The following is a 16,992-nucleotide window of genomic DNA, read 5'->3' on the forward strand; positions in this document are numbered from 1 at the left end:
TAATTCTTATTAATTTTCCCCAGTGAACCGTAACTCTACGAATACTTATCACGCATACATTTTTCTTTTATTCCACAAATTACTCCGTATACTTATGGGAATACATACATATTTTCTATTCGTTGAAATTTTGTTACTAAACGATGTTCTACGATATTTTTAATTAATATTTAATTTCGAAATAAACGATACATGTATCTTTGACATTGGCTGTTTCAACTTCATCTTGCGATCGTAATCTTCGTTTACTTAAACCGATCCTAAGTGTATTAAGTGTCTCACGAACAGTAACGTATCTCGGGCATCGCGAATATTTCAGAGAAAATATTTTTAATCACGAGCGACTCGATCGATACCAACAGTAGTACTTCCACGTACGTTCCTCTAGCTTCGGCTGGATCTCCGGATCCCATGGATACGACGAAGTCTGTTAATTAAGCGACAATGTCTCCGGTTTCTTGGACGGTGCTTTACGCGAGCCAGGAATTACGTAAACGATGGATTTCTTCAAAAGTCGAGGAGAATGTTCGATGATCGAACCGGACACATATTATCCTATGGCGTGTGTGACCGAGTGTCGTTGCGTCAATCGATTTTTCTTACGAATGAACCAGGGCGCGTACGGTTTTAATTACGATCCGTTGGACACGAACACGGTGTGTCGAACTATTTTCTCGGACCAACCGAAAGCTGAAATGAAACTTAATTGACAGGTAAATTTATCACCAGGAGGATCGATCGTCCCTTAGGCCCTAGACCACTTTCACCCGAAATTTATTCCGATCTTAACTAATGGCGCTGGAACTCGTGCGCGGCCCGTAATCGATTAGTATCGACAATGAACGAAAATGAGTATGAAACGTATCATTAATCCTGCGCCCAGTCGCGCAACAACGGCCACACGTTCGATCACAATGACTCGAATCAACCCTTAGTCTACCTACTCTCTCTATCTTCTTTTTTTTCTCTCTCATGCTTCGGCCACTTGGCTAACGCTGAAACGTAATAATTAGTCGTTGAGTAATCGAATTGGAAAGCGACCGGTTGAAAGGAAAGCTAATTACCATTCAAGCAAAGGAGCGAGCAAAAGGAAAATGTCGTTGGAAAAGGAAAAGACCCTGCTGCGATCCTCCGATCTTTTATGCTTCGATCTCGCTTTCGTCCCGACCGGGAACACGACTTTTAATGACGTAAGAAAATCTTTCCTATGAAATTGAAACGAGAGATACGCCTATCAATAACGATTCTTTCGCATTTCCTCTCGCATGTTCGCCGTTGCTCTGGAAAATTAACTACACCTTACTCGTATCTGCAAGATTTAAAATCAATCTGAATGGAAGCTTGGCAATGTTTCACCAACTTCATATCCTACGATTATAAAAGTTCCCGATTAGAAGAAATTGATACTACATGCGGTGAAATTTTGCAAGACGCAAGTTACAAGTTATCGACGCTAACAAATTCTCTTGCGTAACAACACACCAAGCTCGATAATCAGATAAACGAAGATCTTCGAGTAAATTGTACAAACTGTAGAAATGACGGGTCAGCTGCAAATTCACATTGTCACGAAGGTAACTGAAAAAACCTGGCATCGAAATAGCGACCTCTTTCGTTCGTTAAATACCACGACAAATATCCTACTTGGAATATTTTATCCTTTATATCGCGCGCGTTCTGTACAATTTTGCGCTTTCAAAGTTCCCAACTAAATAGATAGAAAAACTGGCAGTGTACTTCGAGCTACAGTTAAACCAAAGACTACTCTGAAATTCCATGTCCGCAACGGCGTCTGAAATAATCGAGGAATTTCACTCCAACTGATGCAAAGTTATTGGCCGATGTATCTCCATAAAATACAAGCATCGGTGGAACCGCGAGGGGGCCTAAGGGAACGGCATTCGAACAGAATAGAAATCTACAAATTGTTCTCCATTTTGCCTGAATCGCGTCCCCACCACGATGCAGGGTGTTGCGCCAGGTTTACCACTCCGTGAGCGCTATCCGGACACCTGAATCGAGAGGATTTTCACAACGGAGCTGGCTGACGCGAGAGAGCTCCGGCTAGGTTGTCGCGTGGGCGACCGGAAACCGTACCTTCCTACCGTCTTTGGTCGTCACTCGACGACTACACGGGGAAGGGGCACCCGGGGCAGAAGGGAGGAGAGAGAAAAGGCAGACCGACCGGCCAAGAACTGGCGCAGCTCTCCTTCAACGTTCTCCACAACAGCCAGTACTTACTCGCGGCCGAGGGCGGATCTCTGTCCTCATCGTCACGTAACGTTTTCACGTACCAAGAGACCCTACAGGGATTCCTACTTACCGATCCTCCACTTTCATAGAGACGAAGATCTCGACTCTTCCGTTTCCGCAACGGCGATTAATTAATTCCACGCTCTAATGTTGCCGCATTAACGATATAACGGTGATGGACCAATGAAACTTTTATGACGAGTTTATGGTATAACACGCTCGAGGCCAAAGTACTCTCTTCGCTGGCTCTGTTTCGTAAAAATTGTTTTCGCGTTGGTAATGAAATTTGCATGTACACTCTCGCTTGAAAGTCTCGGGAAACGTAATACTTTTAAGAAAACTTCGGTATTCCGTGTAGATCGTAAAGTATCTTTTATATGCACTTTTAACACTCGCGTAGATTAATACATTTAACGCGTTTATATACACGTTATACGTAAACTATCTCCTTTGTTGTATGAAGTAACGTGTTAAGTTATTCCTTCCTACGTTTTAACGATTATCTGAAATTTTTTTTAATTCCCTGGCAAATAGAATCGTCCAAAGACGAGCAGGTTTCTCTTTTTTTTCTTTTCAGCGGCAATCGTATATTACGCGAGGACTGCAAATTTTTAAGCAAGTTTACGCGTATCTTTATACGCGCAATCGAGTCACACGCGCTCTACGCGTTCTATGCATTTTTGCATCTTTAAGTCTCGCACAAATGCAGTAAAAATTCGCAGCCTGGTTACGCATACTTGGTATATTCTTATCATTCCGATTCATTTCGATACCTAACAATTCTTACAGCGTATTACGAGTTTGTTACCTTCCACTCTTGTTCCGTTCCGCACTTATATTGCTCCTCGAATAACTTTCTGTTATTTCTGATGGCTTTCATCATCTTCAATTATCACGTTGCGCTTCGAGCATCGCTACGAGTCAAATAAATCAATTTCTCAAAATGATCTTAATAAAGAACCGAATGAAAATGTTCCTCCCTCTCCCTATTACATATATATATATATATATATATCAAAATTCCTTTCTGCTCTCATAATTCGCTTAAGTTCAACTTCGACGTTCTCCACCTCTTCCCCTACTTGTTTTCCTATACAACGCACGGAATTAAAAAATCATACCGCTACATGAAAAGCTCTTCCGTGACGAGGGGTTGATGGAAACATCCAACCGACGAAGAATATCAATGATGTATCTGAAAACATGTCGAAACGCGCGAGATACGGAAAAAAAAACGGAAGAGAGGTAAAAAAAAAAAAAATGCTATCTAGGCTCTTCGGATGATAGAAAGGTGATGACCTCGATCCTACGCCTGCCGCGTATAAAACGCCGCGCCGTTCCCGTCTTGCACCTCGTTCCGCCTGTTTCTGCTTGCCTGTTCTGACTGGCCTGCCCACGCCTGCCCTTCTGTCAATTATATTTACTATTTCATTCATACGGCCGCCGCTTGGACCACGAGCCGTGCCCATTCACGAGAACGGCCGCGCATGCCAGATCGCTCGCGCCCGATGGCTATCCGATAGGATAGCGCCTCCATATATGATTCGGATGGAAGTGCACTGCGGGCAAAAATGTAATTGCCGTAATCTAGGATTATACGGTTGCGTAACATCGACGCTAGATATATTCCTTGTGTTTCTATGCGTGAACACGTGAGTCTGTTCGCGTATACCTTCTATTCTCCGTACGGTGTTACGTAACGTAATGTTCGAGCTTTCGACGAAATGGAAACGACAGCGTTGCAGGAGATTCCGAAAAGCCTGCACGCTATTAACCCTCGGCGCGCAATGCGAGACGTTAGCAAACGGTCTAATGGCCCCTGGCGATTTCTCGGTCGCGTGTTTCCTCGCACAATTTTGCTTAAACTTCGACTTCTTTCTCCAAACGAATTCTAAAATATCTGGCTTTGAGAGCCATTGGATATCGTGGTAGAGGCGTTGACAAGTAGCCACGAATACTTTTGGATTTTTTGAACGCCCCGAGGAGGCTAAGAACACGACCTGGCGGCTCTGAACGTCCCACGTTGCACACCGCGTTGGTAAAAAGAAACTTGCGCACGAAGGATCAGTCGAGTCGCTTACCTATTTGTCAAGTCGGTTAATTTTTTGCAAAATAGAAAGTGGTTAAATTGTAGGATATAGGTAATCAGTCGTATAGATGCTTCGGCATTAAAATTTGAAATACGTCAGAAGGGGAGTACGTTATAGTTGTCACAAAACGCAGTGTCAGTGAATAGTCACGGATGATGCAGGTACCGCTTTTTTGTTTCTCTTTTTCCTTTTGCGAATCTTTCGTTAACAAGTTTCTTTTTCTCTGTTCTTTTTTAAAAATGTGTAAGAATTGTCTACGTATCCTGTAGCGTACCTTGAACGTTTCTTTCTTTACTTTCTCACACCGACTCCTCTCGATACACTCGAAGACCGTGAGAATTTTTTCGGCTCCCAAGCGGCGCTCACTAATCGGGCGCTAATTCGCTTGATGCCATAAGGAAACAGACGGGAGGATCTTACTAATTCGAGCCGGTGGACCGTAAAAATATACTGGCTTTCTATCGCCGTATACGGCGTTCTCGTTTAATGAAGAATGCGATCGGTTATTTACATGGCAAATTTGCTCGCGTTCTCGATGAAAATTTATGCTAATCGACTTAATGCCACGGGTTCATAATACGTTTCTAATGATTCAGCGAGGATTAAGTACTGTCAGTTTTGTAAGGTTACACCTACTCGGATTTAAATGACACGAGTTACCCTAGTTCTCTCATTTTTAATCTTTTTCTTAACTCCTTTTTTTTTATATACTAATACCTACGATAGATGGATAATATTAATTGGCTCAACCTCACGTGCAGATCGGTGATCGTTGATCATGCGTTGGATTGATTACGAGACCGACGTCGTACCTTAAACAGGCCGAGAAATTTTTCGAGTTCCAGCGGAAGAGATGAGGTCAACGTTATTTTCTAATAGATGAAACACTCGACGGTACCACACACATACACCGCTGATAGTTGGAATAATTAAGTTTCCACGTTGATCCTCGTATTCCTATAAAGGCATCGGGCTCACGCCTACGCTCAATTCCTTTTCGACTCTTGTGTGACTAGGACTCTGTGATTGCAAAGCCGTTTTAGAATTTAATGATGTTTTCTCAATTTACGCGTGTAATACTCGTCAAGGATTATTACGTTACTAATAAACGATAACTCGTTATCTACTTGACACATTTTCTCGCACTTTATATTTCGGTCACCGATTGGCTGATTTATGCACGATCGTTTTAGCAGATGTGATAATCTTCGCTTGCTTTTTACCTTGATAAATATTGCGTACAGTCCGAGTAATGCTTTAAAATTACTTATGTAGCCAAATTTAATACAAAGCTCTTTTGCGTTTATATTACTGCATATAAAGCTCGATTTAAGTTTAAACTTTTAAATCGTTCTATTTTACGTTCACGTATGTATAACGATGCCATCTCTTAATAACAAAAAATGCAATGTACAAAATTACCGTTATCATCGATCGGTAATATCGCAGACTACTTTATTTTCTAATATTTATTCACTAAAGTATAGACATATATATGTACATACGTACATTCATAAAAGAAAACAATCTAAGTGATTTATATAAAATCCCTGAATCTCTTTAACGATATGTATAACATTTCATCTGCCTTAGTTGAAGTTCAATGTTCAATAGTCAAAGTTCAATTTTCATTTCTTTTCTATACAATACATTTTTGTAAGAAATATGATATTTAGTTACAGTATAATTGCGTAGAAATTCAATATCTATTGCGTGGAAATACAGATCCACGTGGAAGTGGATGTGTATACTTATATACTTAATGTTAATAAATTTCGATCCACGAGGATGAAAATGGATTCACCAGAATGAATTACGCTCTACCAGAGTGGCCTCCAACCTCGTTCCATTTTTTACATTCATACCACGACTAACGTATAAACAATTACATTTAGTATAACATGGATGAAATAGCATTAAGAGCAATACTTGAGAGCTAAATGCATTAGCCTTGAACGTATAGATAATGCAGGAGGCTTCGATCTAAAATTTTTCTATATTTGTGGTACACTATCGCTCTCTCTGTCTAGTATCGCCCGTATCGTTTGAACTTGTTGCACATTATTCTGTATGCTCGGTCGGTAAGTATGTCATTTCCTACCGTAACAGAAAATAACCCACATGTTGCCTCTCTGTTTTTATTCTGTGATTCAATCAGCTGATCAACCATGGAGACATCAATCCTAAACGCGGTAAATGCCATTGTATTTTTTTCAATATCTTATCGTCATGTGTGACTAATAATTTTACCTTCGTCATATGTGCGTAGTTTATGCATTATTCAAATATTAATCGCTATATACAATGTACTTTTGCATCAGCTAGTTGACTGAATTTTACAAAAACATACGACTGTGCAAGCTACGTCGTATTTTGATATTGAGTTGTCGAATGTCATATGTTAATTTTGTTTGGTACTGTTAGTGTTTAGATCTTTTTGATTAATTGTGTTGCATAAACATTGATATGAAATTTTTTCTACCAAAGGCACACGAAAGACAAAGGAGAGCAGAGGCATTGTTGCAAGAAGGTCGTTTCGAAGAGGCAGCCAAGTGTCACGAAACAGTGGCTAGTCTTCTAGCAGAGGCACACGCACAACTGGAATCTAGATTTGTTCATTTGAAGACTTCTAATTTATCTAGTCAGACCCAGCCAATCGTCATTTCCTCTTTCCATTCATTCATTACTTTAGAATCTCTGGCCCTTCAATGTGATTACCATAAAAGACAAGCTGCTGTAGTTAGGTAATAATCATCTCTTTTCTCTCTATAAGATGCAAAGGATATTTGTTCTTATGAAAATTTATTTTTTTAGAATGAAACAAGCACAATATGAAGAGTACAAGACTACGTTGGAAAATCAACAAAGGGAAATTCTTAGCAAACAAGCAGCTAAACAGGCTGAGAAAGATACGTCTGAATTTGCAAATGATAAATTTGATGGATCTATACGGCAAGCTATATATAGAACCATCGACGAGCAGGATAGTCTTTTAAGTCTAATCTTAATACCTAGCAGCGAGGACAAAGCTTTTAAATATCCAAAGGATACAAACACTGTTATAGAAGAACTCAAAACTGTTAATTGCCAATTACGCTGTCTGGTTGGTAGTTTGCTAAGTCAATTGGAGGCAAAGGAAGAGGAAGTGAGACAGTTGACCGAACAACTTCATGCAGTGTCTGCTAACCTTAATGACGAAGCTAGACTAGATAATGCGCATTCCTTAAGACTTGCACCTTTGCCACCTTTAACTCCTCTTGAGATGCCACTTTTTGACTTTACGTCGACATAAAGTGTTGCACAACAAACGTAATTCTTTTATTAAAATATTTCGCCAAATAAGATACAGATACTGTATACAAAATTAAGTCAGGTCTGTAATAGTACAAAAGCCAACATGACAAATTGCTACAGTATTCAGTTTCTTACCGTAGAATTTTGAAGTTCATATATATTAGAATTAACATTTCGTAACACGAGGAGAAATGATGTAACGTATCCAAACTTAATGTATATTAGTACTTATTTTTGTTCATTTGGGGTTCTTCAAAGGGATCAAAATACATATCAATGAAACACAAAACGTGTATTTCGTTCAAAAGTGGATTTACAAAGATCATGCGTCCATGTATGCGAATAATAAAGTAGTTGATTTATCAATTAAGGTACTGCCAGCTGGATGTTCGTAAATAGAAGTAAATATGTAACACAGTGACGAATATTCCATGAGATTGTACAGAGTCGATGTAAAAATGTACCTAACATTGTTAATCCGCAATCTTGTTGCAATTGCGCACTTTTAAAAATTATCGTCGAAGACGTAGATAACATTTGAGAAACTTTGTTATTTATTATGTAATGTCGCGCAATAAACATTTCCCGAATCAGACACTCATCCCTGCCTTATCATTACAGATTCGTTCAAATATTTTTTACATTGCTATGGATATGACGAAAAATTTGACGTTCTTCCAAAAACGAATAGGTTCACTGTCTTTTGAACTTGTCACTCTGACAGATATATAAATAAAAATGTTTCGTTAGAAAATAAGAAAAGAAAAAAAATGTAAGATAATGATCAAAATTTCTGGCGTAACCTCATGTTACTTGAAACATGAGGCGTTCATTGTTCATTCATCGCAAATGGAAATTCATCGGAAATTTATAATTTCGAGTATGATTAAGGGATGGAAGGACCAAGTGAAATAATAACGATTTTCATAGGACAGGCTGGCACGCAAATAGCAAATGCTTGTTGGGAATTATTTTGTCTGGAACATGGTGTGTCTCCAAACGGTTCTCTTCATCAGGGCTATTATCCAATGGACCCTTCTATGCATGCTTTTTTTTCAGAGACACAAGTGAGGAAATATATAATAAGCGATCGTTCAAATATTAATATACACTGTGGCGTACAAAAATAGGTTACATACTGTAATTCGTGTTGGAAATGAAATTGAAAGAAGATTCTATGACTACTGAAACTAAGATTAAAAGGCTATTCAAAATGAAATAAAAATCAAGGATATAGAATCTGTAAAAATTGCATTGGAGGCTTTACTCTTGAGAAAATTGAGTTCCAAAACTTGTCAAATATACGTGAACTTGGCTAATTCTCGAGTAGATACAGATAATTGACGGCAAACTGTTCTATGTTCGAAAATAAGACGAAAATGTAAGATAACCTCTTGCTGTCTGAAAATCACAGTAGAAAAATGTAACAAATATATGTTCATTGATTTTCTGATTTTAATACTACTTGAAAGCCTTCAACGTGATTTTGTTATCTTTCGCTTCTGCCGCGTATTACGTGCATTACGCGTTATTGAATTTCGATAAAAAAAATATCGCTGAAGTGAATGCAAACACTCTGACTACATGGAAATTCATTTTTAGGCAAGAAAATTGACGCCACGCACGTTAATCATCGATTTAGAGCCTACCGTGATCGACGAGATTAGGACTGGCGTTTATAAAGCTCTTTTCAATCCCGAGTCATTGATCACTGGGAAAGAAGACGCGTCGAACAATTTCGCGAGGGGGTATTATTCCATCGGTAGTGAGGCGATCGTCCTTGTGTTGGATCGCGTTCGTAGAATATGGGAAACATGCTCGAAGCCAGCTGGATTTATCGTATTCAGGTTACTGAATTTTGACGAAAGAGTGGGAGCAAAAATTATATAAAAGCTCAAAGATTTGTCGGAATTAGAATGCGGGTGTTCATGCATTTATGAGGAATTTGTAAATGCATACGTAGATATCCAAAGTATAATACTCTCTATAATGTTTACTTCGTAAAGCAATTTTTCATCTAGGTTCTAACGTTTTAATTATATTCAAAAAATTATGAATTTACATAAACGAATATGCGTAGTCTAATCGCAACGAAAGATATACTACTCGTTAAATTATGTTAGCCCAATTTGGTTAAAACTCAACGTTTGTAAAGGTCAATCAGCGGAGGTACCGGAAGTGGTTTCGCCACGCTGTTGCTCGAACATCTATCACAGAATTATCCTAAGACGATCACTCTAGACTTTGTTGTCTTTCCATCACCTAACATTGCCACCGTTATCGTGGAACCCTATAATGCAGTCCTTACTACCCATGGTGCATTGGACCACGTGAATTGTTCCTTCCTCGTTGACAACGAAGCTTTATACAACATTTGCGCCAGGTATATTAATTAACGCATTCACTGTTAAAAAGATTCGACTAAAATAGACGCCAGAGGCAGCGAGAAGCGTTAAACTGATAAAGATCAGTAACTTGTTGCATCGCCCTATTGTTTATTCCCTATAGGAACTTGGATGTTGATTGTCCAACTTACACCAACTTAAATCGCCTGATGGCTCAAGTTGTTTCGAGCATCACAGCTTCGATGAGGTTCGAGGGCGCTATAAATCTTAGTCTCGAAGAACTACAAACAAATTTGGTGCCGTATCATAGAATTCATTTCACTTTGGCTACGTACGCTCCGCTGATCTCTCCCAGAAAAGCCATGCATTCCGAAATTACCACCCAGCAGATCACCTACAGTTGCTTCGAACCTTCTAATCAGGTGAAGTAAAAATGGAAACATCTCGAAGATAATCGATGTTCTGTAAAAGATCCTTAAGAATCCTGACAGTCAAGTAACCTTGGAATATGTTAACGATCTTCAAATATTACATTTTCGACTTATTTTCGTATATAGAATTTTCCTCTGCCTAATCTTCTTCAAAGATTCAAATTCACGTATACTTGAGAAGTTCCTAAACACGATTTTTTCGCTTCTTCTTTTCTGTTTAATTTTCCTCCTACTTTGAATAATAGAAGCTTCCATGGCTTCGTTTCTGCCACAAATTTTATTATTCCTACTTATCTTCCCGATTCGTTCATCACAACTGTATTCATGCTCCAAAGTTTCATCATCTTATTTCATAAATTTCAGATGGTATCGTGTGACCCACGCGTAGGAGCTTACACCAGTTGCTGTTTGCTGTATCGTGGGGACGTGGCTCCAAATGATGTCAATAGAACGATCGGGTCGTTGAAGGGGGCGAAGTCGATCCGTTTCGTCACTTGGAGTCCGACTGGGTTCAAGGTAATTGCGCAGCTTTTTTCCTTTCTCATTTTGCAACAAACAATTACTCGCGATCAACAAGGAACTGGATCGTTGTTAAATGATGCAGCGAATTTCTAGCTCGTTGTTTAACATACGCACAACGTTGATATTTTTTAGCGATAAAAATTGGTACGTTGAACTGTAAATAGATAATTCCGTTCTTTGTACGATCATTTATGAGCTTGTTTAGTCTGGCGAAATAAAATAGACAATTTGCATCATCTATTTTATAAACAAATTCATAGAATTCTCGATAATTCTGAATCTTTAAACCTTTTTCGGATTAGCCTAGTTACCCGAATCAGGTAGAAAATTTTTCTGGCGTGAAATTATTATTTACACGTTTCATTTGAAATATTCCCTCAAATTTGTATTCATTTCGCTTGACATCAAGTCGTTTGAATTCGAGCAACCTGACTAGTCTAAACGAAGTTCTACCGAGAGGAACTTTAGTATTCAGATCTCACATGGAAAATGTCAAAGGTTTTGAAAGATGCGCTATGGTAGTCGAGGAAAATACCTTTCTTGAATTACTAACGTTCTTCCGAACCTTTACCCTCGAATCATTCATATCTTCGTAAACTTTCACCCAACTTTCCACCTTCCTTCAAACTTTAACTGCTTCAATCGCGAATCTCTTCCAACCATAGCTTGTAAGTTACATAGTAAGGTAAAATAGATGCCACATATAGTTTAATAGTTTAATTAGTTTCTATCAAAGTCCCTTCCCAAATTCCATTCTTAGACTATATATAACTTCTCTAATGTAACAGTATATTTTAGATCGCGATTTTGATTCTAAAAAATAAAAAAATGAAAAATCTTCGAATAATTTTCATCCCAGCCGCCGTATAATAGACGATATTACATCGCTACGTAAATTAGTATAAAGCATGTTTCTAAAACCTAGAGACGGCAAGAACAAGATATTTTATTTTTTTAAGAATTCCGAAATTCAAATGATTACTTTCATAGGTAGGAATTAACTATCAGCCAACTACAACAGTTCCCGGAGGTGACTTGGCGAAGTCGAGGAGGACGGTAGCGATGGCCAGCAACAATACCGCCATCAGATATAGATGGTCGATGCTTGCTCGGAAATTCGACTTGATGTTCCAGAAAAGAGCTTTCGTTCACCATTACGTAGGTGAAGGCATGGAGGAAGATTCCTTCGGCGAAGCTTGCGACAACGTCATAACTCTGATTGATGATTATAAGGAGGTCGAGAAGTGATCTTCAAGTTGGCAAGCTCTATAGCTTGAAACTTCCTTTCTCCAACAATCATGAAGAATTTAAGATGAGAAAACTATACGAATATACAGTGGCTTGCGAAAGTATTCGAACTCTTGTAGACATCTTTTATGAATACACTATATGTGTTATATCAAATATTTTAAAATTTTATTGGCTTTGTAATGATACACGACTGTCATGATTATGTTGATAAAGTTGATAAAGTACACTATATGTGTTATATCAAATATTTTAAAATTTTATTGGCTTTGTAATGATACACGACTGTCATGATTATGTTGATAAAGTTTGAAACAAGTCTGAAAATACATGTAAAAATCACAAGATATTTAGCGTAACTACAAGTCTCGATATTTAATTAAACGTTTATATATCGTGAGCTCCATATACGCATACTTACGCGCATTTTCCGGTTGTTTCCAATATAATCACGATGGTCGTGTCTCGTTGTAGTGCAAACTAAATTTCCAAATATATATAACAATTTTCTATGGTAAGTGTTCGAGTAACTTCATCAGCCGCTGTATATAGATTAAATTCTATCTTTTTCCGATTTCAAAGTGAAAAATGATTTAGAAACAAAGAATTTCCATATTTGCTCTTGTCTCGATGAAGCCGTCGTTTGTTTTCATACGAGAGGAAAAGAACAAATTGCGCGATTACACGAGATAAGGGAGAATCGCACGAAGATAAGCAGACGAACAGTGTAGACTCGCTGGCACCACTGGCACGATACAAGCGATCGTGCAATATGAGCCTTTTATAAGCCGAACTAATTAACTCCACTTTTTATGAATCTCTTAACTAAGGTACAAAGATCCAGAGAACGCGGATAATACAGAAAAATATGTAAAGCATCTGAAGTGAAACAAATTACTATGTAAATTCTGTTCCCTTAGTTTTTTTCTTCGTAAGAATATGAAATTGCGAAAGTGTACGAAACATCAAATTATGAAATATTAATCATGGTAAATTCTAAGATAAATTTCATATTGATCACAACATCTTAACTTTTCTACACTTTGCAATTTGTGGAGTTAATCGATATGGTTTCTGAACGGTTCATATTTGTTCCCACTGTTATACTTGGCGCGAGCATACGCCCACAAGGAGTCACGTTCCTCTCGATTCTAACTCGTAGAAACAACCACGAGCTGCCAAACCAGTATAATAACATTAGGTCTTGTTCGTGTAACAACGTGTTTCTGATAAGCGGTATCAAGCGATTGGTAATTCCTGTCGGTATCAACATCATCTGCTTTGTTCTGGATATAATTGGTCACCTATCTTTTATTACCGAGAAGTCATCGAAATAAATTCTAGGAAGATACATCTGGAATCGTCAAGTGTATCCTGTAATAAATAAAATGTATTGGCCCGAAGCTTGACAATAAAGTAATTTTCCCATCTTTCCTTATCGCAGCAATATTCTTTTGTTCAAACATATCACGCTCAATAAATGGCTCATTTATTTTTAATCCGTCGATTAATCTATTTTCATAGGTTTTCCGCGAATATATAGTCATTTATAGACTGTACACATATATGCACTTTCATACTTTTATAGATACATTCAAAGAAAGGGAACCTAAGCGGATATTTCACTTAGAATTTATAAATCCCTACATTATTGATTATATTAGAAGATACATTAAAACAATCTAATTTATAGATTGTATTAGAATATAACATATATTCTGTATAAGAAAAAATACACAAATATTTAGTAGATATTAGAATGAATACTTTATGGATATTGGATATATTCTATGCTCTTGTACGTTATATGCGAGTAGGAAAATTGAATGGCGTGATATATAATAACATCAAAAAGATAACAAAATATCGCAAGATTGTATAACAGGCATAGAAATTTGAAAGTGAGATAAAAATGTACTACTTATTCTATAAAATGCACAGTCTAGTGGATCATTCAGAATTGCCAGATCTTCGTTTCACGATTCAATTTGGAGATACCCAAAATTGATTTCGGTCGAGTGGCTCGTGCTCGCGATAACACGAACACGATAATGCTCGATAAGGTCGATATATAATTAACTGAATAGAACCGTGCCCCCCAGCGAAGATATGTACGTCCACTCCAGAAACCTTATCATTTACGCATGTATAATATAGTATACTTGTTTATATGGCCTGTATACGATTACATAATTTTCTTTCAAAGCAATTACTCGCTTTCCTCGTTTTCCGATTATCGTTCAACATTGAATTCTTTACATATGTACTCGTATATACATATGTACTGCACACGAACGATGCAAGCACGCGATGAAAGGAGTCTCGCTCGCTCATTGACAAATTCACCTCCAATCGTGTTTTACAAAGTTTCCATTTACGTCTCTTATGTTCTCACTTTTTACAAACGTCACGAAATACAAAGTAAAAATGAGTACACGTGATAAATTAGACAATGCGGAAGATGCCACGAAGAAAATGCGAAAAAATTGCAAGAAGCATATAAAAAAAAAGAAAACCACATTCTGTAGAGATGGTACTAGTACAACCCTTATCACGATATGCCCGATGTCATAAACAAAAATATATCATCTAACAATGCACTTTGTTTATTATACGATGTTAGTACTATTAACACGCTAAACGCTATGTCTCCCTTGCTATATCCATATGTACGCTATATCTTTAGAGACCAACGCTAAATTCTCCGTTTAGGAGGCAACGGTTTCTAGAAACCAACAACAACAAATTAAAGAAGATATCTTCTAATTACGTAATATTAAGAAATATGTTTACACTTTTTTAATGGATTTCGTCGAAACATTTTAGATAGAAATTAATCAAATAAAAATCCTTCACAAGCATTCGATTTTCTATTATTTCCTGCATTTACGTACCATCTAAATGGAAAGTAGAACAGAACTAGCTCCGCGTTCAACGTATTAATAAATAATAATAATGATCTTCGGAATGTGTAATTAATTACCTGTTATACATACACTTTAAAACATTTGTCGCGTGTCAGTCACCGATGGGGCCCGAGAGGCGTAAGCGGAAAGCTCAGTGACAGTAATCGGTGACTGTCATTCGCATCGGTGAATGTGCAAATGGAAATCGCAGGCAGTTAGGACAAGACACGAGCCGCTCTTATCGAAATCGACGATCGTCTATCGCGATCACGTCGTCCCCTCTCCGCTTCTCTCCGCGACGCCACGAAGGCTTCACGTGAATTACACGACTTCTCTGTTCCTCGTAAAAGATCGTATGCACGCGTTTCTTCACGCTTTTGCGTGTTGAACGCATCGTTTTATCTGTTCCACCGTTTCAAGTGGTTTTCGGGTTACGCAGCACGCGATGAACTCCACGATTTCTTTTCCTCTTGCCTCCCTGGGAAAACTTTCCATCGATCGTTTGGATCATAACATTTTCGAAAGTGCGTTACATCTCGCATTCACAGTTTGTTGCCGAGTATCTCGTTAACTTGATAATCGGGAAGGACGAGCTAAGCCGTCGATTATTGGGATTTCTAGTTCCTTAAGCGCACGATACTTTCTTTATCTATGCATCTCATAGTTTTTTACTCCTGCTACTTCTTTTTGTTTTTCACTTTCGAGAATAAGTTATGTTTCTATTTGGAAAAATTCGAATAGATCTATCTAAAATCAGTCGTCCTTAACTTTTAATTTCACGATTATAGGAATATGTACATTGGATATATCGATATAATAAAATATCAAAATATACTATCGAATTACGCTCCGCTAAACGTGATATGTATTACGCGTTTATTTTCTCATACTTATCGTATAAACATGCTGACATTTTTTTTTTTTTTTTGTATACGAGAGGGAAGGTTGTAGATTACTCGGTTAAGAGTAGATCGCAATTAAAAAACGGTTAACATTCCATTAAATCATGATGTAAGTGGTCGTTTGTAAATATTTTATTTCAGCGCGTGTATCGATTGCTTTAAGATCGTAGGAGGTTGATTCTTCAGAAGTATCTCTGAAGTGCATATAACGTATATGTCAATATGAAGAGAAAAGAGGAAAGAGGAATTTGAACTGTCGGCCACATTATTCAAGAGTATTTCTCGCCTTTTCCTTCGGTTTAACCCTGTCATATTCTTCGAGTGATTCTGATATTAAAATCCAGTAATATCGTTCTTCGAATTTCTCAAATTCGTGAAAAAATCTAAATAATCGTCATTGATATACGTAACTTTTACGTTTCAAACATCGGAAACAGTAAACTTATTTTTGTTTGTTAAAACGAGGGTATGATTCAGATAAAAAACTTCGAGGAATTCGGCAGAGTTAATATTTGAGCAGTTATATTGTATAGTATTAATTTCGATAAATTAATAAAAGTGAAAAGTATATATAATTAAATTGCAATTTATTTTTTTATCGCGTAGAACGACGTTCGTTGGAAGAATTTTCCAGCCTTTGTGAAAATAAATGAAGCAGAATTTCCAGGAAAATTATATACAATAGATTAGGCCCCTGTTATATGTTGTATCAACAATTAACCGATAAAAGCACACTCGGTACTCGAATGAACATTATCGAGACGAGACTCGTTACAAATTATAACCTGGTAATTTTAGTGATAAGGATAAAAATAACTCTCCAATCTAATGGATCAACAATATTAGAAGAATCGATATAGATTTTTGTACATCATCATGATCATGTGATCGGCAGATGTAATAGACGGAGCTTCCCGCGTCAGTTTTGGTCAATGAGTAAAACGATTAGAACTCGCTACGTAGAATTATTAGATAATAAGAGAGGTGTTTTGGAATTATAT

General features: G+C 37.5%; 2 protein-coding genes across 4 annotated transcripts; both read left to right on the forward strand.

Annotated features, from left to right (window-relative positions):
• The first annotated feature begins 6,053 nt into the window (after positions 1-6,053).
• Positions 6,054-8,238, forward strand: LOC126924333 (nuclear receptor-binding factor 2-like). 3 transcript variants are annotated; one of them, XM_050738686.1, is made up of 4 exons: positions 6,054-6,424; positions 6,502-6,535; positions 6,831-7,087; positions 7,158-8,238. In XM_050738686.1, the coding sequence occupies exons 2-4, from the start codon at positions 6,512-6,514 to the stop codon at positions 7,633-7,635; spliced, it is 759 nt and encodes a 252-aa protein (XP_050594643.1). In that variant the 5' UTR covers positions 6,054-6,424; positions 6,502-6,511; the 3' UTR covers positions 7,636-8,238. The 3 variants fall into 3 exon arrangements, with proteins under 3 accessions (XP_050594643.1, XP_050594642.1, XP_050594644.1); XM_050738685.1 differs by having other exon boundaries at positions 6,055-6,535; XM_050738687.1 differs by lacking the exons at positions 6,054-6,424; positions 6,502-6,535 and adding an exon at positions 6,629-6,762.
• Positions 8,239-8,370: 132 nt separating this feature from the next.
• LOC126924331 (tubulin alpha chain-like) lies at positions 8,371-12,371 on the forward strand. The gene is made up of 6 exons (XM_050738684.1): positions 8,371-8,704; positions 9,240-9,484; positions 9,793-10,020; positions 10,146-10,404; positions 10,777-10,929; positions 11,926-12,371. Exons 1-6 carry the CDS (start codon positions 8,531-8,533, stop codon positions 12,181-12,183), a joined length of 1,317 nt encoding a protein of 438 aa, XP_050594641.1. The 5' UTR covers positions 8,371-8,530; the 3' UTR covers positions 12,184-12,371.
• The last annotated feature ends 4,621 nt before the right edge of the window (positions 12,372-16,992 follow it).

Source organism: Bombus affinis, chromosome 14, assembly GCF_024516045.1.
Source record: "Bombus affinis isolate iyBomAffi1 chromosome 14, iyBomAffi1.2, whole genome shotgun sequence".
NCBI lineage: Eukaryota > Metazoa > Arthropoda > Insecta > Hymenoptera > Apidae > Bombus > Bombus affinis.

Coding starts and splice junctions, on each gene's coding strand:
- LOC126924331 (XM_050738684.1), top strand. CDS start 8,531: ATGGAAGGACCAAGTGAAATAATAACGATTTTCATAGGACAGGCTGGC. Junction 9,485..9,792: donor GCTGGATTTATCGTATTCAG/GTTACTGAATTT, acceptor ACGTTTGTAAAG/GTCAATCAGCGGAGGTACCG. Junction 10,021..10,145: donor TTATACAACATTTGCGCCAG/GTATATTAATTA, acceptor TATTCCCTATAG/GAACTTGGATGTTGATTGTC.
- LOC126924333 (XM_050738686.1), top strand. CDS start 6,512: ATGGAGACATCAATCCTAAACGCG. Junction 6,536..6,830: donor AGACATCAATCCTAAACGCG/GTAAATGCCATT, acceptor TTTCTACCAAAG/GCACACGAAAGACAAAGGAG. Junction 7,088..7,157: donor AGACAAGCTGCTGTAGTTAG/GTAATAATCATC, acceptor TTATTTTTTTAG/AATGAAACAAGCACAATATG.